This window comes from Haemaphysalis longicornis, unplaced genomic scaffold, assembly GCF_048455015.1.
Source record: "Haemaphysalis longicornis isolate Haplotype H1 unplaced genomic scaffold, Haemaphysalis longicornis Haplotype H1 scaffold_6, whole genome shotgun sequence".
Classification (NCBI taxonomy): domain Eukaryota; kingdom Metazoa; phylum Arthropoda; class Arachnida; order Ixodida; family Ixodidae; genus Haemaphysalis; species Haemaphysalis longicornis.
Genome location: NW_027526407.1, coordinates 177,469,936 through 177,494,620, shown reverse-complemented (window position 1 = coordinate 177,494,620; position 24,685 = coordinate 177,469,936). Strand labels below are relative to the sequence as shown.

General features: G+C 45.5%; 1 protein-coding gene across 2 annotated transcripts in view; it reads right to left on the bottom strand.

Moving 5' to 3' along the window:
- Positions 1–9,100: 9,100 nt before the first annotated feature.
- Positions 9,101–24,685, bottom strand: part of LOC144142082 (uncharacterized) — a 78,836-nt gene continuing 63,251 nt past the window's right edge. Inside the window, exons 7-12 of one of the 2 annotated variants that reach the window (XM_077673505.1) lie at positions 20,707–20,860; positions 18,646–18,749; positions 15,986–16,121; positions 14,269–14,445; positions 12,605–12,730; positions 9,101–9,377 (exon numbers count right to left, since the gene is read on the bottom strand). In XM_077673505.1, the coding sequence (XP_077529631.1) occupies positions 9,156–9,377; positions 12,605–12,730; positions 14,269–14,445; positions 15,986–16,121; positions 18,646–18,749; positions 20,707–20,860 (919 nt within the window). In that variant the 3' untranslated portion in view covers positions 9,101–9,155. The remainder of the gene's footprint in view (positions 9,378–12,604; positions 12,731–14,268; positions 14,446–15,985; positions 16,122–18,645; positions 18,750–20,706; positions 20,861–24,685) is intronic. The other variant, XM_077673506.1, reaches the window with a different exon arrangement.

The window sequence follows — 24,685 nt, the reverse complement described above, 5'->3', positions numbered from 1 at the left end:
AACCGTTGTTCGGTAGCTGATTTTAAGTTTTTTCGACCGCACGAGTTCATGAATAGCCTGCAAGCTTCTACGTTACACCTGCTGGCCTATGCTTCAGCTACCCCTTGTAATCTTAGCATACAGCGTCAAAGACGAACGTACCGGCTTTACCGTCGCGCATATTCTCCCGTACAACCTCTTCCTTCGAAGTAGATGAAACTCTTAGTTTGTTTTCCGTTTTTGCGCTAATACAAAAACGCAACTAAGACAATCTTCCCGACCATTCTGACCCACCGATAGAACCCTCCGATTGAGGTGAACTTTCGCCAGTTTTTTTTCTTATAATGCGTAACGAAGTGTCCTCGCAAAATCAAATGCGGGAGCCTCGGTCGGAGTGTTACCTGGTAGTTTTCGTGACTGATTTGATTGTGGGCTTTTAAGCCCCGAAGCTACACCTGCGCTTCAAGACGGGCCAAAGTCCGGTGCTTCGAAATCCTTTTGAATACCTGGGGATTTTTAAAATGTGTATCAAAAACTCGCATTTTTGTGTCATTTTTCCAGGAATCAGCTCAAAGGGGGCGGGAAGACAAAGTACAAGTTCGGCTTATAAACATGACTTCTTCATCCCGGTAACAACGATAACAATTTTATCTTCAACCTCCCATACATAACCATGATGTCACATACATAATCACATATATATCATAATCACGACATAATCAAGAACATATGAGTTTTGTCAAGCTCTCGAATACGGGTGCCTGTGATTTCAGTGGTATTGAAGCCCAGGACCTATATTATTCCATGCGATTTAAAGATCTTACGACGAGTGTGCGGCTTTGCATCACTGAAGATGAGATAGTAACCGCTAGCACTTGTGGTGTGTCTGTCAACACCTTCCTGTAAATTTGTACCATTTTATTTTAGTTCCACGTTGTGGAGTGGAAAGGAAAGATTGATATCTAGAAAACAGGTATGTGCATGGGGTTTAAAGTTTCCCCTGATCTTAGCCACACATTTCTCGGAAGAATTGAAATCCAATTATTAAAAACTAGGCAGAGGTGGTCAGTAAGGTTTTCATATATGTCGATGATTTTCTACAATTTGAAAACCCTGATAGGGTCGATAAAAAGGTGAATCAGGCTGGCATCCTTTTTAAACAGTACATCTGTGGACCGAGCTTCACAGTCGATTTACAAAAGAAACATTAATTACAGTTTTAGATGCAAAGAATCTCTTACTCAGCGCTATGTCCGGCGTCTGTCCGTTGTCCGCACCTCTCCCCCTACACTATATAAAAAAGAAATAGTTAGCGGTGTCAAGTTTCCATTGAACGACTCTCTGGCCGCAACGGGAGGCACGCAGCGCTTTTCCCACTGCGTTACAAAACCGAGAGAGGAGCAAGTGCTACGAACGCGCCTTATGTCTTTCACTCATCCAAACTACGTCACGAAGCTACTGATACAACGAAGGCACACGAAGCTCTATGTCAACGGAAACGACGAACTGAAATCTTTAGAGGAGGATGTTTGCGTCTCTTGCTCGGGGGGATGTCCCGCGTCCGTGCCCCGTCCGCAGCGCCTCTGATTATGATTGTGGCAGGATGCCCCTAGGGACTGGCCAACCAAAGAAACCATCACAAGATAGCTTCGCTTTCAACCAACGTCGTCATCTTCCGTAGGGGAACCGATGAAGAAGAAGAAGGAGAAGAAGACAAAGCTGCAAAGACGAAGGCGTGTACGTTGCTGAAAGCCGGTGCACCAATATCAACAACCTTTAACTAACAAACGCTGACGGAGACTACCGATTCTACCACAGAGACAACAACATCGATAAGAACATGATGGACGAGTTTCGGCGCCTCGGGCACCAGCGCCTACTCACCGTAACGCAACAGTACTTGCGTGCCTTCGCCACCGGTGTGGACCCGGACGTGGAATTCCCCCTGGCTGTACTAAACACCATATCAATAAACATAACGGCAACTCGCCAGCTGCGGGATAAGCGCGCATGCGCATCTCCTCTCTATTCTCCTCCCCTCCACTCCATCTGCTCTATATAATAAGCCCCTTCAGCGCGCCGCTTCCTCCGTTGCTGCTTCGGTTGAGACACGCTGCACCGTCCGATGAGTTCAATGGACGCCAGCAATTCTGCTTTGCTTCACCACATAGTTCCTTGCGGGGAGATGGTGTGATTTTTTGGATCTGAGGCTGCATCTAGAAGTAAAACGTTTATGTATTTCTACTTCCGCATTCAGGGAAGCCCATACTAAACTTGAATTCTGGGAACTGAAAGCTCCTTAAATTGGAGATCGGTGTTTCTCGTCTGCTATAGCATCCCTCACAAAACCATGCACAAAAACAATATTCAGTAGTTTCAGATGACAGCTAGAATGACCAAATAGGGCCGGTTTTTCACAATTGTCATTCACAATACACTGAAGTAATGAAATGCACGAAATCAGATTGAGGTACGAGAAAAAAGAAATGAATGTAAAATACCTGTAGTCATTCCGTATATGTACGAGACGGCACACGGGTTAATCAATAAGAATAACAGGTATGACATTGACGTAGTTTTTTCGGCCCCAAACAAACTGAGCAATTTATGCTGAAAAATAGATAGAATGTAATGTGCCAGTGAGAGGCTGTCAAGAAAACAAGTATGCCGAGGGAAATACACCTCCGACTTTGTGGGTTTTGCTACGTGGGTTGTGTATCTGATACGGATGACGTGTGGCCACACTTATATAGAACAAAGTGGAAGATGTTTAGACATATCGTTGCCAGAACATAGAAGCGCAAAAAAATAAAGCAGGCCTGCCAACTATGGGAACACTGCACCGCATATGGCTGCTCACCCATCTTCGCCGATACCACATTTTTGTCCATGCATCGATATAAAACAACTGGAGAGCTCATCGAAGCATTTCACTATAAAGGTCTTGCGATAGGTGTGTTAGTGCCGCGGTAATTTTAAAACAGACAAAAATACATTTATCTGTGTCACTCATTGCGATCGTAGCAGGTTCTTGGTGAGTCATTGTTTCGCTCTGGTGATGCCCTTAGCCTTCCATTGTCGCGTATACCACGGTATGTATTTGATCCTTGTAAAAGGTGACCTCCATTGTTTTATCTTGGGCAAGATGAAAGCACCACGTGAGATTTTGAGTGTATATATTTGTGTTTCGTATGAATATATAACTGTTTGCTATTTAGTGCCGTGTCGTCTCTGTTTTTTCTACTTTAATTCCTATTGTAGGAGGGTTGCCCCTTCAAGATGAACAGCTACCAACTAGCCCAATTGTCCATTTCACTGCTGTGTGTTTGCCTACTAAACGGTGCGGTCTATCCCTAGGAGCGAATCGCTGGGCTTTAAAGTTTTTCCACACGTGTTTTGTGCCCGGGATTATGTTGCGAATTGTAGATTGGGATCCTGGAATAGCCAGCACCACTATCATCATCATTGTGCATTAATCTTTTATTGCCATTAAAGAGACCTTCCATCAGGGTTTACACGGCTCCGTTCCAAGCGGCTCAACAGCAACAAGGTGGTCATTCCGCAACCATATTATGTATAGTAGTAGAGCTAGTAATAGCAAAAGTAGTAATGGTAGTATTAATAGTAGAAGTTGTGGTGTGTGCGAGGACTTCAACCACGTCATATGTGAATGCACGCGGTATATAGCGGCTAGGACGCCCCTTTTGACGTCGTTGGTCCTTCCGCTTTCTAGAGGAATAACTTCAAGTGACGTGTTATGCCCTTGGTTTAACTCGAAACCAGCACCTCGTGCGACAAAAGCTGTATAATCTTTCCTCTAATGTCCGGCCTCGATATGTGAACATTACTATCCTCCTTTCGACCCTCCCCCTTCTCCGGCAGCCTAGGGCCATGCTTTCACAACAAAGTTTGCTTCCTTGTTTTGTCTTTCCTGTGAAGCACAGGACTGAAGCAGACTCCCTAAACAGGATTCCAATAATGAGTGCATCACCGGCTTCATGGTCATCATCACCATGGCTTCACCAATTTCGTTTTTTTTTCATACATGTAGTGTTGCAGCTAGGCGCTTCGGCTAGGTAGGCTAACCTCACCAGTATCATTAAAGATTATTTTCTATTCTCTAACTCTAGTAAGAGTAAAAGTAGAGCTGCTTGTAGTAGCAGTAGTAGGCGTAACAGAAGTATCAGTATTATTAATTCTAGTAGAAGTAGTAATAGTAAAAGTAGTAGTAGTAGCAAAAGTAGCAGTATTACTAGCAGCGGCGGTATTAGTGACCACTTTGTAGGCCAAGAACAGAAAGCGTAGGGGAAAGAGAGTCTGAATCCTGAAATTCACTAAGCAACAAGACGCAGCTGAGTTCAGGGCCATCCAGAGTTTCTTTAGAGTGATATATGCGCGACGCCACACCTTTCAAAGTCATTCATTGCGACGAATTGACCTTCAGCATCCGACCCGCAAACTCTGACTTTAATGCTTATCGCTTGTGAGCTGACCCGCTTGCGTACGAAGTGAGTAATAGAGGATGGCACGGCTGCTTTGCTTGCGCCTCATCATCCCACGCCGGCTGGGCCGTCTGAGCGTGTGGTTCAGCACCGGCTAGGCACGTGACTGAGCGAGGGCTTAACAACTCGTACTGCGCTGAGTGAGTTTAGAGGAACTACTACTAGAGAAACAAACCATACACGCACATGGAAGCGCTACTTTGCCGGGGCTCTGTTCTCGAGCCTCACGACTGATGGATCCCCGCCTGCGTATTTCCAAACAATTCGCTGCATAGAGCCCTCATGTGACATGTATGTTCCGCCATTCAGGCCGGCTAATAAGCGTCGTCAGTAGCTGCCCCCCAAACCTGAGGCGACATAAAACATACCAAATCAGTATGATTAACAAAAACAACAGTATGAAAGAAATTATATTTAAAAAATATATGCAATGAAAACAAATAAACTCCGACATACACCTGCTGAGGCTCGAACCCAAGCCGTCAGCGCAAATACTCAGTACTCTATATCGAGGCCAAAGAGCCCAAAGGGTTGGGCTCCGTTTATTAAGCGCTCAAAAGAGTAGCCCGCGAAGTGACATCTCACATGTCACGTGGGTGCTCTGTGCAGCGAAGCGTTTGGAAACACAGTTCCGGATTAGCCGTCCACGCGTGCCCTTCAGTGCAATCGCAAGAAGGAATTTTATCATCCAGAGATACATTTAAATGGCAGGCAACAGAATCTCAAAGCAAGGTAATCTTTCACAAAACACCCTGTGCATAGGTTGTGCTTTCTGCCGCGATAACCTGGTTCCGAAGTGTTGAACAATGGCCATGTTTGTAATGTGCGATTATACGCCCAAAGGCACCAAAAATTTGATTTGTTATTGTTCTGGTGTCGACCTGCTCAGCCCAGACTTTATCCGCTGAATTCATCCGGTCATAATCCGGGACAAGGAACTTCAGTTAGTCAGGGCAAGCTTGCGGCAAAGCCTAGGCTGCGAGAGGGCCGTTGAAAGAGTGTCAGTAGTGCTGGACGAGGGATGGGTAAGCATGTGGTAGAACAGCGTGGCTGATGTATGTACCGGTCGGTAGCCGACTTCATACATGTAGTTTCTAGTGGAGACAAATGATACACAAGAACAGGACAACGTCATCTGTCTGTCGTCGTATCGTCTCTCTGCCGTCTGCCATCGTATTGGCCTTAGGCCGTCGTATGGTCGGTCTGTGTTTTAAACATAAATCAGCTCCCAATTGATAAACTTTCCGTTTTACTTCATGCATTAGGTTGGCGCGGGGGCAAATCATTTGGAAGCGCCGGAAGATAGACAGGGTGGCGTTGTGGGTACAATCGAGGTGGAGGCCGAGCTGCGGGTGTCGTTTGCCTGAAAGATGGGAATTGCGGGAGGTTTGTAGCGTGAGCTGCCTCATTCCCGGCAAGGTACGAATAGCCTGGAGTCCACACGGTGTTTCTTTAGAATATGTAGCAACACATATGCCTGATCAAGGCTTTTTTCACTGTGCCAAGTGTGAATATGGGGTACTCCCTCTCCCACTGTAAACAATCACAAACGCGAGAAACCATGCCCGTTTTGCGTGCGCTGACCTAATGGGGTATTTGCTAATTAACCATAGAGCTTTTTAGTACTAAATGACCTTGATTTATAACGGTCCCTTTACAAAGCGGCTGGGCAATAAAGCGTACAGTCTTTATTGTAAACATAGTGTGTGCGCGAAGCTCCTGACAAAAAGTGTCCCAGCCAGCGATCCGGTGGTTATTGGTAAAAAAACATTTTTGGGAAACCTTTTGTCAGGAGCTGGGCCAGATATTCGGCAGGCCGACAGCTTGGTCAGACATCGCGAAAAAGAACCTCGCCACTTGCCTTCAGCTCCCTCAGGAGACCTATGCGTCTTACATTAAGGACGATCTCGCTCTCTGTCGCCGTGTGGATGGAAGTATGCAAGAGGGGGACAAGGATCGTCATGTCCTGAAGGGCATTGCACTTTTTGCCTTCAACGCCCTTGTAGTTCGAAATCCTTCGACCGTCAGCGATATCCGGGCAACATGTGAGTGCCTGGACAAACATGGAGGAAAGTGGCAAAGCTCCCAACCGGTACCACATAAGTACAAACGGCCGTCAGTCTGCAACGGATTGCTCTGGCTATGAACTACAGGGGAACATGGACCTAGGCGCCCTCCTACGTCAAACCATCCTCCAAGTCCTCCAGTTCAATGACCCGCCGTCTCCTCCAAGCGATCTCTTTCGCTCTGAAGCATTCCAGTTGCGCGAACTTGTGAAGGAGGAGCTGGCATCCATGACGGGTGTGCCACCCCCCATTGCTACAACCCCTCCGCCATCCTACTAGGCGATCCCATCGCGACCGCCTTTGTGCAAGATGCCCCGTTCGCACACGGACATATAACAGCTATCTTCGCAGTGAGCGTTCCATTGGGGTATTACACCAACATGCGAACCCCTCGCCAAGGTTTTCCCGAGCGCCCTAACCGGCTGCTAGCACTACACTATCTGGGGGAACATATTCCGCTTCTGCCGACGCTGCATGCAAGACGAACGACGAGGGTACGCACCGTTTGAACGAGATTTTTGTTATCCTTTCGGTTCAAAAAGTCGTGTCTATGATCCAACCCCGCGGCGCTCATCGCCACCCTCCTACTAGCTGGACCCGCCTCAGACCAACGGTCCTTCCCGCCGCCAATCACCCTCACTGAATCGACGGTCCGTGTCTCCTATTCACCTGGCATCCTACGTTCCCGACAACTGCTCGGAAAACTAGCGCCTGAAGTTTTGGTTGGTGAAATTGCGTCGCCCGGAAAATGGCCATGTCCTCCTGAACGACCATCAAAATATTTATGTGGTTTAGTGGAAGGAATTTTTGTTAATGCCCTTGTTGATAACGGTGCAAGTGTTTAGGTGATTCCCGCAGAGATATTTTATTTATTTATTTATTATTTATTTATTTAGGTTTACTTCTTTATTATTTATTTATTTCTTTCTTTATTTTCCCAGCTCAAACAAGAATACCACTACTCTAAAAGCATAGTGTACCGACGTAACGGCTGAGCAGAGCCTCCAAACGGTCGCTTGCACCACCAGAAAACAAAATTTATGGTTGTGGATGGCGTGTGGCATCATCAAAATTACCATCGTACAGGAGAAACGTGGGTTCACATTGCACCCCGGGCACCACTAGGGAAAAGTTTAGTTGCCTTTCATGACGATGCGACCGCTGGCCTTTGGATATCAGAAAACGGATGACCGCATCCGAGCCCGTTTCTCTTGTCCTGGCATGTCTACAAGCGTATTAAAGTACGCCGCGTCCTGAACCACCTGCCAGTGCCGAAAGTGCAACTACATCACCTACGGCTGGACAGCTACAACCAATCTCTAGCCCGCCTGAGCCTGTTGAGGTTGTTTGGATTGATTTGTACGGGCGGCTATCTCGAACTGCTACCGGTTACCGCTAGATTGTGGCAGCTGTGGACCATCTGCCACGCTGTTCTGGAACGGCTCCCCTGCGTACTGGATGTGCCGATGATGTCGCCAGCTTCCTTTTGCATCGCAACATGTTGCGGCATGGCGTCTGTAGCGTTCTTCTAATTGACCGGGAGAGAACGTTTATCTCGAACATCGTTGCATACCTCGCAAACTTTTCACAAATTGACCACCGGGTATCACCCTCGGACTAATAGACTCACAGAAAGATTTCATTGCACGCTTTCTCACAAGCTTTCAATGTACATTGCACCTGATCACAGGAACCGGGACTACGTACTCCCGTTTGTAACGTTTGCTTACAATGCGGCTACCCAACGCAAAGCCGGCTATTTCCCATTCTTTTCATATACGGCCACCAACCGTCCTCGCCACTAGACACATGTTTCTTTAGGGCCCCAGTGTCAGGTTCTGCTCCAAGCACTGAACAGTTCGTCTTTCGCGTGAAGTACTGCCGCTAGCTTCCACATGACCGCTCTACTGGGTATCAGCAGGACAGGAAAGATTGCTACGTCGGCTCTCACCAGACTGTTCATTTCTGACCTGGCGATGAAGGTTTGTTATGGACTTTATTCCGGGTTCCTGGACTCGGCGAAAAGTTCCTTCACCGTACTCTTGAACCGTACACTGTTCTAGAGAAAACAACATGAAAGATCAACTTCCGCATAACCCCCGTAACTCCACCGGCCGGCCGCCGATGCCAAGGTACCCAGTTTGTGCCCGTGTCTTGACTGAAGCTGTTCCATCGTCGTCCTTCCCTGTTATTGCGGCCGGGAGGCCGCGTCGACGGGTGGGAAGCTCCGAAGCGTAGAAAATCATTTATTTTACTTCCCCATTATGTCCATTATCAAGCACATCCAGGAACGTTTTGTCTACTACGTGACTGATCATCATCATCGTTGGGTGATGAATCGGTGTTCGGAGACGACTTTGTCGTAAAATAAACGCCTAACCTAATCGAGTACCCAAGGCTCTTGCAATATTGCTAAATGTGTATGCGTGGACATTTGCACGTGTGCAGGTGTTTACGCACTCTTGAAAATTCCCTGGTGGGCGTTTCGACATCGTGTTTTTCTGTTGTGGGTGTTGCATGCTTGATCAAAGAATGGCACGAGGAGGTGTTAGGCGATTTTGTTTATTGGCGAAGATGTTGCTAGTGGCATGTGTCAATGCATCCAAAATCAACGAAGTTCGACACGCAAGCATTCTTCTTTGTTGAAAGCGGCCTCCGAGGAAAGATGAGTGAGGTAAGTGTTCATTTTTTTCAGAAACGCGACGCGCCCGAAAGGAGCCACGAGACCAAACTCCGGGCACGGCGGATAGTCTGGCTGGTCGTCGTATTCAATGTCGTAGGCTGCTACGACAAAGGTCACTCCTTGGCAGGTGCTCTTCGCTTCGCATACCTACGCCGTGGAAGCAAGAAACACAGATATGACAAACTGTACGACTCCTGTCCCTCATATAACGCATCACGGGGTCGAATCGTGTTACGGCGACATTTACTTATTTATTTGTGTTTATTTTTATTTTATTTATGTAGTTATTAATTTTATTATATATTTGTAATTTATTTGTTTATTTAATGATTGTTTTTCTACATACTGCATATATTGCACAAGAAGAGCAAAAACAACAATACACAATAAACATGAGAACATAAATTAAGGGAGTTACAATTTGGTTGAATATCAAAGTTCGAATAAAAAAAATTCAACAGGTCTGTACAAGTGAAGTATGGCGCCAACTTTGCCCTGTGATTATGGCGAGTATACTTTATTAAAAAAGGAATGAGGTAATTACTTGGAATTAGGGCAGGCTTTCTATCGACGATAAGAGAAAGGCAATCTGAACGGAGTGTCCTGGGACGAACCTAAAGTGAAGGAATGTTACTATCACGCAAAATATCTTAGAGAAACATTAATGTGAAAATTTAGATTATTTAAACGTGACGGCTTTACTTTGGATTTTTTTCTAACTTCCTGATGTGAGAAGATGCCAACGGGTCTCACATTTTAAACGCGTACTCGAGCTTGGGCCTCATCAATGAGCAATAACTCAAAAGCTTAATTTAACATTCGAAGGAGCAGCATTAAGTTTATATCTTATAAAGCACAGCTGATGAAAACCAGATGTACATAGATTGTCAATATCCGTGATAAAGTATTTGTTAATTTCAAACCCAAATATTTTACTGAATTGACCACTTTTAAGGGTGATGATCCCAGCATGTAGGTATAGCCTAAATGCGCTTTCTTGCGTGCATTGTGCATTAGGAAAATTTTATCTGGGTTTAAACCATTCCCTGGAGGTCACAGCAATCCGTTAAACTACTGAGGTCTTTATAGATGCTTTCGATAATTGACGGGGACAGCGGGGTAATTGCAAACTCTGGCACGGTTAAGAGCTGCGCCCTTTCCGAGCTCAAAGAGTTACGGAAAAAGTTGAGGCTCTTTGCTGTGTGACACGAATGTCCTGAAACGAATAGTTCATTGATTACGAACTTTTCTACGTGGCCCCAAACCTTTCAAGTGCTTGAACGATGCTCACGAAAGGGGGCGACGGGACTGCGGGTATAGAGCAGGCGAATTTTCGCTTGGTTCACTTCCTCAATTATACGTGCATCGCGCGCGGGCGTCCTGACAATCATTCCCGTATCCGGACGAGTCGCGCCGAGACTGCGGTAAAGGAAGCTGTGGGTCGTGTGATGTGTCTTTCCCGGCACTCCGCGAGGTCTTTCCCTAGTGCGGGGCTGGGGAAGGAGCGGCAATCGCCCCTGTGTATCGAATTTTCTACAATCTTTCCGCCTTAGCCTTACAATTTATAAAGGATACCGGGAGGCCCGGATTTCCTGTGTACAAGCTTGTTAACACTTGAGGCTAATAAACCTCGATCCCCGGTTTTTCTTTCTGGAGTAAACTGTCGTCGCCAGCGGGGGCCGTTCTCCCCGCACCGACAAGGTCGCAGAAGGGTTTTGCATAGTGATTGTGATCCCATCAAACGATCATATCTGTCATTACACAACTTGAAGTCACTTTGAAATAGAGGCTTCAAGTTCAACTCCACTTTTTATTAATTTAGGGTTTTTTGGAGGACCGTTTTGTTTTAATCAGGTAGTTCCTACAGTTGTAACCTTGGGATGGCTGAGGAACATCCAAACAAGCATCCAATGAATGCCCCGCTGGTCAGATGGGAGGGCATTATTTACTTTTAAATTTTTTTGGCATTTTCTATGTGACTTGGGTGCTGGCTGAGAGCTCTGCTTTCTGTCCACCTTTGCGGCAATCTTGAGAATAACACTTCACCGGGGAAGATATAATAACTGAAAAGAATGATAGGTATGCATTAACACCCTTTAGTAATCGAATTGTTTCAAATACCGGTGGGTCTAAACACATGTGGTAATAGCATTTCTTACTACGTTAACTGCATAATCATACTATGTACGCCAAAATAACCTAACAGCCTGTCGATCTATTTTGTCCCACTGTATCGCACCGTTCTCAGTGAAATAAAATTGATAAACACTCTGGTTAGGTTAGGGGAAATTAGGTTATTCAAGTCATGGCTTTGTGTTTGATGCGGTTTTATTAGATTTCGCCGCTACTGCAAGCACCGACCGCAAAACAGCCGGCCGTCGGTTTCCCAGAATAGACGGCATGGGGTATAAACTGACTAGTCCCACGTTACATTCCGCGGAATTGGTCAACGATGCCACGACCAGGAATTCTCCTGATAAACATGCCTGCAATGCTGGGTTCTAGCAGGGGGTGTGTTTTGGTGCCACAACACCCCCAAGTTTCCTGAGGAGTTGCATTTCCACCTTTTTCAGCGCTTTTTTTCTTCCATGCTATTACATCTGCATCTACATATTATATCTACCTCTACATGATGCATGCACAGAACTGCATCTATAAATTAAAATACAAAACCGAAAATGGGTTAATAAAACGAAAATAAGACAATATTTAGGCGCAGGATATCAATCCCTTAATTTATTTTTTGCAGGCAGCGTATCACAACCGTTGAAAAATATTTTTGCTTGCGCCTCTGCTGGACTGTGATAAGCACCCTGATCCTTACACAAAAAGGCGATATGGCAAGTGCTGCACTGAATATAGACGAGAAAGAAATAAAACCTTCGGGTGATGGGGTATAAAGGTAAGCATTTTTGCACGCCAAAGGTGGTTTGCTTTTTTTGTCCGGAGAAAGCGTTTTCGAATTTCCTATCTTTGACGTCTGCTGGCTGCGGGCTGATAAAATAATATTCGGCCCACCAAGCTATGCCAGAGCTCATTCCTGTGTAGCTTTCCCAAAAGAAAGTAATTAGGTGTGAATGATGCAAGTGAAAAACTGAGCAAGATTTCGAATCTTGCGACATGATGATTACTCACCGCATTTAGCGCACCTCGCGACACTAACTTCACAGCCCTCTTTGCGTGGAAGGGAATTTCTTGACCGAAAACGCCCTTAGGAGGTGTTGTAAAGAGCTGTTCTTGCCCTTCTTCCCAAAGCACACATTTCTCGCCAACAGAAGGCTAGTACTTCAAAGCCGGTCGTGGATACAAGAAGGTAAAACCAGCACAACACGATCATTATTGTGAAACTTTCTTCTCGAGGCTGCCGCACCGACCTTGCTCTTTATCGTCGCGTCGATTTCGAATGTCAGTGCTCGTTGAGCAGAGGTGTTGAACGTGAACATAAAATGCTCACTTCTTTGAACTTTGTCGAAAAATCTGATGTTTGGTTTGCATAATACCTGTAAGAGATGTAAGAGGAAACTGTTAGAAAAGTAGGTCCCCGTCTATATCAGTGCTCTCAAAAATTCAGCGAATTGCTTGGACAGCATTAGACTAGGTAGGAGAATGAAGGCTGTTCTCGTTTTTCAAACAATTAGCGAAGTAGGCTCGCCTCGTTGGCTTAGTGGCTGAGGCGTTGTGCTGCTGAGCACGAGGATGCGGGTTCGATTCCCGGCTGCGGCGGCCGCTTTTCTGGTGACGCCGAAAAGCAAAAAACACCGGTGTGTACGAGATTTCGGCGCGCGTTAAAGATTCCTGGGTGGTCAAAATAATCCGAAGCCTTCACTATGCGCGCCTCATCGCCTGCGTTGCGTCGGAGCCTTAAACCCTAGAATTATTCAATTGACTAAGTAGAAGATGAGGATAAATTGCGGGACCACGTGTTTACAGGACGCGAGTTTTAGATTCAATGTCAATTTGTCTGCTGCCTGGCGGCTGAGCTCCTTCTATGGGTATGTGTATGATGCCACAAGGTGTGACCTTTTGCCTAGAAAGTCAGTGTTGGTATAAAGTTTGACGGATCACCTAAATACATATCTTGGAGATATGTCTCTTGCCACTGAGAATGGTTTAACCCCAATGTTTGCAATGGTACGCATGTGGAAGTGTCGTAACCAATACGGGTCCTCACCACGTCACTAGTATAAACCTTTAAGGAAGTTCAACGCCTCTTTCATGCTTTCAGAGATGACCAGCAAATTTGCAGTGCTTTGCCAGTGTTAGCTGGAACATTATTTGGGTAGAGCATTTTCCGTTCTCTGTGAATAAGTGTACCTGAAAAAAAAACATACGCACACGGAGATGCAAATCCGTCTGTGTTAAAAACCAGAAGCCTTTCACCTTGTGAAAAGGGAAGCCAAAAGCAGCTGCCGCTTTGGGTGAATTTCGTGCGCTGTTTTGGTATAACTAGTTATTTCATATGTTCAATCATTCGGTCGTAAACTAAAGACACGCGATTTGTGGGTAGAAAGAATTATGTTTTATTACAGCCTGACTACGCCTATGATGGCTAAGGGGCTTTTGTGCTGCACATATGCCCTCCGAGGAGCGGACGCATTGCGAAATGCCCGGGAGGGAGAAAGCCGCACCTGTCGGGAAGTAAGTGGCGTTGGAGAGCACTCTATATTGTAGCTGTCAGCATACTCCCTCCGTAGAAGGACATGGTTCACAATGCAACAGACAGTGTAGAAAAGCAAGCTTACAAACATAACGCTGACACCAGTCCTCTTAAAGTGAGCTACACCTCTGAACATGACGGGATTGCTTAAAAGACGTTTTTCAAGAGAAATATGAGCCATTCCTAAAGTATAGAGGCCTTAGGACATTTTTACTATTTTAACATTTTGGCTATGCACTGAAAATTGTTTGTCTATGCTTTGTCTGGCGCCGGGAACGATCTGATGGATATTATCCATACGTAGACGACTCCACTGCGAAACAACTTGGTGGTTTTTATTCCACTAATTTCATCCGGAGTTCCAGCACTCTTGCAGCTCACCTCGTACGGAGTCACGTAGTAATTTCCTTCAAAGTTCTCGCATGGGCAAAAAAGGTTGTAGTCTTCAGGTTGCTTGCCTTTAGGCTTGTACATGTGACCGCTCAACGTAAACGAGACAGCCAGGGTAATGTTGAGGCTAGCCTTGGCCACCTCCGAAAGAACCTGGCAGCTCGACATCTTCATGCAAAGATTTCAAATAAAATCGATTAGGCGATCTGCGCATTCCAGTGTCAACCTAATACTTCATAACAAAAGTGCGGCACGCAGAAAAATAAGTAGTCGACTGGAATGATATCTGGATTTCAAACATGAGGTAGAACTTACGAAACCTGGGTTTTCAATGCTTCCCTCGTGGCTTTTATACAAAATGCTGCAATTCTTTTGGTAAAGTCTGATTGTTGATACTGTTTTTGCCAAAACTCTCCCATCATAAACAGGGAGCTTAAGGCAGACAAAATTATCACTGCATCGTTTCGCATTGCGTTCGTATTTAGAATTCGTCAGTTTCGTCTAGCTTGCATGCGGGGAATATATTGACAGCCAAACGGAAAAAGTATATTATGTAGAATAGTCCAGCACCTATTTTTCTTCGATATTACTCCGCTACCACTAGAGCAAAAATCTTATTGCATTTTCGGAAATATAAAAATACGTAAGGAGTATCACTTGAATGCAATTAAACTTTCCTTGGAGCAACGTGTTGGATTTTCACTTTTTCTATGTGCCGCCACTATATATAAATAAAAACCGCAGTGTTTGCGGCATTTAGGCCTAAGTAGAATGTAAATAAAAATCTTAGCTTGGTTTTAAAAGAACAGGACAGCCACCCCGCGAACCCCTTAAGATGGTGTCTTGGCTCTGCACATGCACACCGAATAACTACGACTTTTGGTCGGGGTACAAAGTAGAATGCAAGACTGCTGAACTGGCCCAAATAATACGAAGTACCGCTAAAAGACTTCAACGTGACCCTGAACGTTGCAAAACAACCTGTTTCTACAAATTATGCCAATTAACATAACATCAACATAATATTAAGCACCATTCTGCCAAAGAGTTCTTTCTTTATTTAGGAAAACATGCTTTGTAATGGTTTGTAAATATAAGAAAAAACTGTAATCGTTCTAATTTATAGAGCTATAATTTAAAACAAAGCATTTTTTCAGTTTCGGTGTATCAGTAATATTTAATAATAGGCGACCGCGGCGGCTCAGTGGTTAAGGCTCTGTGCTGCTGAGCCCAAGGGTGCGTGTTTGATTCCCGGCCGCAGTTGCCGCTTTTCTAATGGAGGCAAAAAGCGGAAACACGCGTGTTTTCGAGACGTCTGCGTGCGCTTAATATTCCCAGATGGTCAAATCAATGCGAAGCCCCCCAGAATGGCGCACGTCATCATCTCTGAAACGTCGCCAGGTTAGCCTTACATACAATCATTATTATTTAAGCACTCTATGTAGTAGCGAGTGATGCGATAGCGGTGTTTAAGCATGCCCTCCTAGTCAACAGATTACGTGAAATTTGAGCCACTGAATCAAAGACCGCAGAACACCGGGACAAATAAAGCTCCAACCTTGTCATGCTTTATTCTCTTTTAACCTTGAATACTGCAGTCATTTCCACTAGAATTATCTTTTCTCTTTAATTCGTCTGCTACGAATTAAACAAAAGATCCGAACCCAGTTCAAATCAGCAGAACCAACATCGGCGATTCATTTCTCACCAGACTTTGTCCATAACTGACTTCTCCATTCGGGACCGAGAGCCACGTTGGCGGAACGATGCGGCAGTCCTTACTTGCCTTGTCCTGGTGCGATACGTGGGTGATGAAGATGAACATGGAAGGCACGAAGACCCGCCTGTGAGGGAGAGGAGACCGTGAGAATAATAAATATCTGGGACAGATAACCCATGAATAAGACCAGCAGGCAGTAAGATTTCTCCAACTACCAGTCCCATTCGCTTTTCTTACAGAAAAGCAGCAGAGAAAAAATTAAAATTACACACGTTGCTCCAACAAGCCAGTAAAGATTTTATTCCGGAAAAATGCCGTAAGCATGCCTCCGGTAGGGCATGTCACTACGATTGTTATCCTGTGTTTGCCTTTTCCCCAAACATATTTGTTTAGCCTTTTTTTCGAAAAGTGATCACGTCAGCACGCGTACTCCCGAATTCTAGACCCACCTAACATTGATACGTGGAGAGATGCCCCGGCATTTCGTGGGTATGGCTAAAGTATGCACAGTAGGATCTAATACACGCAATTGTATTTGTGCTGCAAGCATGAAAAGGCGGGATACAGTTCGCCCTGTCTATAGGCCAACACTTCTTTCTCGAAATTAGATTTCTCTGTGTCACGTGAATGGATGATGAGCTAGTCTTGACCAGCTCAAAGGGATGGACGCATTAAAACAGTTCACATGTTTAACACAACACCCATTTAAAGCACACTTGAAAAAAACATGGAGCAAACCGCGCAAGAAATTGCACCGAACCAATAAACACAAGAACACTCAAACCATTAACTCAAACTTCCCAAATACAAATCAAATCAAAGCCAACAAGACTTTACAACAAAGTTCTACACAATCATGTCATTAAATTTCATTTGCAAAACAACCCCCTAGCTGTGTCCTATGACTGCGTCCCCAGTGGGCTGGCCTACCCCTGTCGTCGGCGCTCACGTGTCGCACCCGTTGCGTGGCCGCGACTCGGTGGTAGGCGCCCGCGTCTCGCTTCGGTGCCGGCATTCGATGCGCGTGGTCGTTCTTTGGATGGCGCGGCCTATGCGCGTCCTAAAGTGTTTCCTCGGTGGCTACTTCATGATAGCCGCTGCCGCTGCAAGTCCAAGGTAGGTATAAGCATGAACGTAGCTCTTCGCGGCCGTCCAAACGAAGGTCGATGGAGCGTAGACGATGGCCGCAATTGCCCGACAGCGGGGCCGCTGGGGCCACGAAAAAACAGGTTCGTGGTGCGCCTAGGATGCCGCAGCCGATGCGAAGTCGGCCTTTCCCGCCCGAGGCTCCGATGGCATTGTCGAAGGCCTGTCCGCGTCCCCCTGGGCCGTTTCATGAAGCTCACGTGCTCCTGCTCCCAACACTAGCCTCCTGCTCGGCGTTTTCTGATTGGCTGACCAGTGCACTGCCATATTTGACCAATATGCCTCGGTGTTTCGGTGCGGCGTTCGTTCATTGGTGCGTTCCTGGCACGCACTTCAAATTGCAGTTTCTTTGTTTTTTTTTTTCTTTTCCGCTGAATTTGATGTATCCCCCGGCGGGAGTGCCCCTGACACATGAAAGCCAGAAGCTGAGGGCCACCTGTTCTTTGCACGTGCCGTCACGTGCACCTCTCACGTGATACGCTGTCAGCGCCGCCTTTACAAGGCTGCCTTTGTCGAGAACAGGCAACGTGCTAATTCGGGCACAGTGGTAGTACGCTGGGCTTCTGTAGTGGAGGGCTGGGTGCGAGTCCGATACGGACTCCAATGTAACAAAGTTTCAACCTCATGGGCTTACTACAAAGCATGTGTTCATAGCTGCGGCAACTGCACCGGGTAACTACAACGCCAGTTTTCTTTACACTGGCGCAACTAATGTTGTCGGGAAATTATACGAAATCAAAGCACAAGATACTAAATCCACAAGTCAAACATATTCACCGATACTGGCATATACAGAAAAAACTAAACCTACTTAACACACTGACAGGCGAAGCTGGCATACTATGGCCAACACCATGCCTAAATTCAAAAGTATTGACGGGCATGACGCTAGCGTAAACACCTCCACAAATACCAGAAAATAATGTGTTAGCATAATACATTTCTATTCCTCATTCAGGAAGGTTCTTCCTAGTGTCAAAGGATGAGAAAAAGGCTTGAGGATTCAGACTAGGGGTCAAGATGGCCAACCTGGGGCAGCAGGTCCTCAGCACACAGGTGACAGAGTGTGTTTACTGAACTGTCACAGCACCCAGGGAGCGCAGCAACCTTACGGCGTGCAAAGAGGAACTCCGTCCATTCCCATGTGTACACGCAACAGCAAACTAACGTATACACACATATATAGAAGGTACAGAGAACCGATGAGAATATATTAAAGAGAACGTCTTGACAATGCTCCAGTATATTCTACGCTGCGGCCGCGTGGTAGCCACCTATATCGGCTCTTGCCAACGATGTACTTGCGTTTTGCGTTATATATGCACTGCACTGATACATCCACGATATCCGGCTGTAAGCGGTTTATTTTACTCGTTTATACGGTTCACGGGGACAGGATTTACTCGTCGCCTGAAACGCTCCCTGGTGACAAAGTTTCATGACATCCGGGTAGATCATTTGGGGCATTGATAACGGGCAAAATCTCACGCTTGGATGCTCACTTCATTTCGTCTAGCAGTACTTGGAGCATGGACGTGTTGATGGCCGCACCAAGGACAGAGTAGATAGCGCCAGATTCCAACCTTGATAAAGTCTCGAACGCAGACTGAAAGAAAAGATTGTTGAGCCATTTTACTTTTCAGAAGTGAATAACCACCGGAGGTTGTCACCGCAAGGCAAAAATTTCACGCAATTTAAAATGAAAGGATTGATCAATTTTTTTTCTCTTGAGCGTAGACGGCACTCATCCCTAAGAAAGACACAGGGTTCGTTCGATTATGACTCCCGGATTGTCTACGGACTGCCCGAGTCGCTATGCGGCGCTCAATTTTTTTATATATTATTGTGGGACTTCCGGTCGAACGCAGTCCTCTTATTGTCCTCGGGCCGTTCAGCACTGGTAAATCAAAGATCCCCAGTGTTACAACCGTTCTTAGAAGAGCATCCACGATGGATATCACTTTCCCGTGTCGCGTTTGTTCACAGGTAGAACAAAAAAAATTGGGCCCATCTCCCCGCGAGGGGGACTCGAGTAAATGCTTCGCATAAGGTGATGGTGTAGTGCGTTAACGTTTAGTGTATGGGGAGTTGGTGGTAGTGAATGCGTTGTATCAGCAGCTTCTTGACGTAGTTTGAATGAGTCAAGGATATAAGGCGCGTTCGTAGCCTTTCATTCTGTGTCGGTTTTGTGGCGCAGTGGGAAGAGCACCATGTACATTGCGTTCCACCCGCCGGGTCGTGGGATCAAAACCAAGCGCCGTAAGTATTATTTTTTTTATAGTGTAGGGGGAGGGGTGCGGACTACTACGGACAACTAGAACGGGTGACATCGTGAGTTTAAGAAATGCTCTGCATTTAAAATGCACGGAACTGTATATTTTGGCTATCTCATCTCAGACCACTTCATGGTGGTGCATAGGTAGCATCAATGAAAGAAATGGTTACTCGGCACATACAGGGAATGTGCCGCTCTTGGGCCGAAGTCCCTAGACCGTTACGTAAGAAGGGTGAACATTTCGGTATGTTGAATAAGAATGCAGTCACCAAAAACATTATTGGCCGCATAAACCAAGTTTAACTTGGTTTTAATGCATGGCTGCGGTTTAACATGTGCTAGTGTTGGCCAACTTTTTACTGTGTGCTTTCATGGAGGTTATAGAGTGTACTTTGTTTACCTTCCTTTTCTCCCTCTTCCCCCTTTTTTTTGTTTCTTTACCCTAACACGTTACCTCGGCTGTTTACGGGTGGCTGGAGCATTGTCAATCTGCGAAAATGACTGATTGATTGATTTATCTTTTTATACATTGATTGATTGATTGATTGATTGATTGATTGATTGATTGATTGATTGATTGATTGATTGAGAGATACGCGGTACTCGTATGCAATATCTTCGGATGGAGTTTGCGCTGCGTCGTCGCCACAGGTGCAACCTTTGCTAGGCAACACATAGGTTCGCGGTAATATAAAAGAAAAAAAAAATTACGAAATATAGCTTGTTTAAGCCCAAAATATACAAAATAAATCTACCGTCTCCTTACAGCCCTTCTCAGAGTTCCGGGTCGTCCTCACTTGACAACTTGCAGTATCAACTCCAGGCTGACACTGCAACTAGTCAAGAGAGCACCCCCCGCCACCTTTGGGGAATCCCTTCTCCGCCCTTGACAGCTTTCACATTAAGCTTAACTGCTTGAATTTTTTGTGTTTTGTTAGTTTGGATCAGCACATACCCGCGTTCTTATCCCCAATGAAACAGACATTACGTGGGAGGTGCCTAGCTACTCACCTAAGCGGTGTTTCCGTTTGAGTTTGGCGAAATCACCAACGCAGACCACCGCAGATGTCCCTAACAGGCGTTCGTATGTCGAAAGTCACATGCCATTCCGTAAGACCACCTCCAGTTCCTCGACACATTCCACATTGCAGAGAAGCATACCAATATGTTTTACTGGCCCCGTCTACCTCGGATTCCCTGTTCCCCAGACCCATCCTCACAGAAAAGATTGCGCCACAGGAACATCGCTGTCATTGAAATATTTCTTCCGAAGCACTGCATGTCTTACCCTCAAAAAATAGAGAGCCACATCAAGGACTTCCTTTGTCGCATTTTCCCTGTGAATGTTGATCACCGCCGTATGTCTGAAGCCATACTGGTACATATGCTTTATATCGGCCACCAAATCGTTTGCCACCGCGAGGTATAGGTGCGCATCAGTCCTTGGGGAGAAAAATATGCACACGCCTTTTTAGTTTACAACAGGAAGTAATTACTCAGCATGAAAAGTGTGCTAACAGTGTCTCAAGAGTCCGCGTAGGCAACATGCAACATCGTTCCATCAAGAAGACTGCCTCCTCATAATCAGGGATTCAACTTTCAACAATACCTGTTGGATTTATGCTTACCTAGAATGAATGGCTAACGCAAACAAGGTGAGAACTTTGCAGGCACTTTCTGCAGCTGCAGCTAACGGAAATAGACAGGTAAGGAGGCAGAAAATAGGAGCTGCGAGTTCCTTTGAAGGTTTCTGCAAAAACACCATACCACTTGGTTTTTTTAATACGCGTTCTACTGTAGCGACAGTCTTCTATTTCATGCCTGTTTCATTTCTTCTCAAAAAACAAACTGAGCGCAAATTAACGGGGAGAGGAACACATGAAGACGGCACTGCGCTTGTGCCGTGTTCATGTGTTCTTGTTACCGTAATTGGCGCGTACTTTGTTTTTCGAGATGCAAAATGTCCAACTCGCCCAACTGTCATCCCTTTTGCCTGTTTTATTTGCTATCCGCCTTCTCATCTCCTGGAATTGTAACGCTGCAAAAACAATTTTCTGTGTTGGCTGATGCCGACACACCCAACCACGATATAAAAAATACTGGGAGATTGAAGTGCAATTTCATCGCTGTTAAAAATAAAAATACGAACTGTTCTCTTTGTGGGTTTGTAGGTTTGTGGGTTTGTATAAGCAACAGGGCCAAAGCGCGCCGGAAGAAAATACTGATTGCTAGGCGAACTCTACAAATTCCTAGGATGCTCGTCACCCCAAGGCTCGTTCACGCATCCCGATGCTGATTTTAAAATCCCTATAGATACGAAAACATCACCTTGCCCCATTATTCTTTGTGAAACACGGTCTGCAGGTGAATTTGGGTTCAAGGGTTCCACAGTACATATTTTGAGAATGTGGCTTGCATGAAACGAATAAATGGCGCATTGGAGAATTTTAACCCCAGAACACGTTGCGATACTTTGTCAGAGTACTTATTGTGGATGATATATACTTATAAATACATATATAAATATATATATATATATATAAATATATATATATATATATATATATATATATATATATAGTATAAATAGTAAAAAAATGGGTATAGCTTCTAACAAAACTGTTTATTGGTCGACGTTTCGATCGGATGCCGATCTTTGTCAAGACAACATTTCGTATTTCTGTGCACGTATTTATAAGCTCGTCGTCCAACGACGCCGAAAAAAGAGAGAGGGGGGATTTGGGGAGAGAGGTAGCAACAAACACGCTCTCGGCGAGGTGAGGTGAAGGTTTGCAAAAAAGAGAGAGAGAAAAAAAAAGACACGAAAGAAAACGCAAAACACAAACAAACCTAAACATGCAGAAAAGAGAGAGGAGTACACAACTCTTTCAAAAAACATGTCCTCCATCGTTCGTCAGCTTGTAGAACGAGTGACAGGTAGCGCCCGCTTCAGAGGGGGGCCGCTCTGCTTAAGAAACGAAAGCGCAAAGCAGTAACAGGGACGCTCTCACACCATCACTGGGAGGCACAGAATTCTAATGGTCAATGACCTTACGGGAATAGTTTACAGGAAGCGGTCGCAGCCGCACACATATCTCAGTGACGCCAACCCTACAAAACAGACAGGCCGGCTCGTTAAGAGTGTAGGTACGATCTCCGCACTGTGGCTCAAAGCATGCACGATTCTGCCTACCGGCAGGACGGGCGAGCGCCATTCATCATTCTTAGCTCTATTCTTCTGCCCTGCCCGGGCAGCCGACAGGGTCGTCCCTGACCATAAACCAGGGAGAAGGGGCTTAACTAATCCCCTAACCACACGCGGGAGTCGCGCGGGTAAATAAAATAAGAATAGCTTGATTACTTGTTTAAACAACACAGAAACTTACAATTTAGATAGGGGATGATTCTGCAGCCAGATTATCGACAGCATGTATAGACGACATAATGCCCGGGCTAACATTCATTCCTGCCTTTACTGTGTTGAATTTGTAAATAATGTAAGATTCACGTTGTTCGCGTTCTCTTGTAGTAGAAAATCCACTTTGTAAAAGTGTGACCCTGATGGAGTCGAACGGGTGGTTTTCGGAGTTAATATGTCGTGATAAGGGTAGATCCGGGAGTGAACGAACATGTGCGCGATGGTTGTTGAAGCGCATGCGGAATGCCGTGTCCGTCTGGCCAATGTATTGGATGCCACAAACACCGCACTCCAGGAGGTACACCACATTAGAAGAGTCGCAGTCGAGTGTCGCGTAAATTAGATGCTTGAAATTTGAGTTGGTGCTTTCTGCCACCGTGGTTGTCTGCATGTGTTTACATACGCGGCACCGTGCCTTTCCGCATGGTCGACACCCACCCTTGGGTGCCCTCTCAGTTTTGGCGTGTACAAGGTAATCTTTAATATTTTTGGGGCGCCTGTATACGACCCGAGGAGGGGTGGGGAAGATTTTCGAAAGCCGTTCACTCTGTTGTAGCATGTTGAAGTGCTTTTTCAAGATTTTGTTTATGTTTGTTTATGTTTTGTTATGTTATAATGTATATATATATATATATATATAAGACCGAAAATAAGGGTTGGCAGTCAAGAAAAACCTCGGAAAGCAAAGAAAAGGCTGTGGTGGGTAATAGAAAGAGAGTAAAAATTTTTTTGTCGAAAAGAAAGTGGTGAAAAAATGCCCGCCGGGTGGGGTCCGAACCCACGACCTCCAGAATACCGGTCTTGTCGATGACCACAGCGCTACCGGCGGGGCTGTTTCCCCACCACTTTCTCGGGTATTTATGTTAAGGTATTTTTGTTTCCTGCACTTGAGGGTGGTAGGCAGCGCCACTCGGACTAGTAGGGGTGAAGGAGACCTCCTTTTTAACCCCCGGGCCGTGACTCGAGTGTCTACGACATGTCAGAGTGGTCGACCAGCGTTGAACCCTCTTAAGCTACCTCTGGCACAAAGACTGCCAGAATGGATGCCCTCGCTATGCATGTAGCGAATAAGAACTTGGAAATGAGGGGCTCTGTGAATTAAGACCGAATAAGGGTTGGCAGTCAAGAAAACCATGGAAAGCAAAAGGGGGAATGCTGTAGGTCATAAAAAGAGTTGAAGAATTTTTGAGTGAGAAAGAAAGTGGTGAAAAAATGCCCTCCGGGTGGGATCCGAACCCACCACCTACATAATACCCGTCTGGTTCGATGACAACTACGCTAAAAGGGGGGCTGTTTCCCCACCACTTTCTCGGGTATTTATGTTAAAGTGTGTTTTGTTTCCTGCACTTGGGGGTGGTAGCCAGCGCCACCCGCAGGCCGTGACTCGATTTTTTTTGCGATACCTAGTCGCAGTACGTATTTGCGGAAGATATATATATATATATATATATATATATATATATATATATATATATATATATATATATATATATATATTATATCAGAGTCACCACAAAAACATAACAATATTTAATACGACGTTACGGCTGGGAACCAGCCTTTTTCAAGTGAAGTACATTGGTCGAATACAGGGTATATGTAGGCTCGCAGGGAGCGCTGTGTGCACGTGGACACATAATTTCAAAAGTGTACCAGAAGGAAGTACAGTAAGAAACAAGTTAAAAGAAACATACTGCACTACTGGGCGCGCAGATAATCCATCTCAATATAGAACGCGGCGAAAAGCAAAAGCGAGACACTTAGGAATGGTGTTTCCTTCAGCCACCGCCAACCCACGCACTGCAATATTAGGAAAAGTAAACGAATAAGGAAGGGGTACTGGGCATCT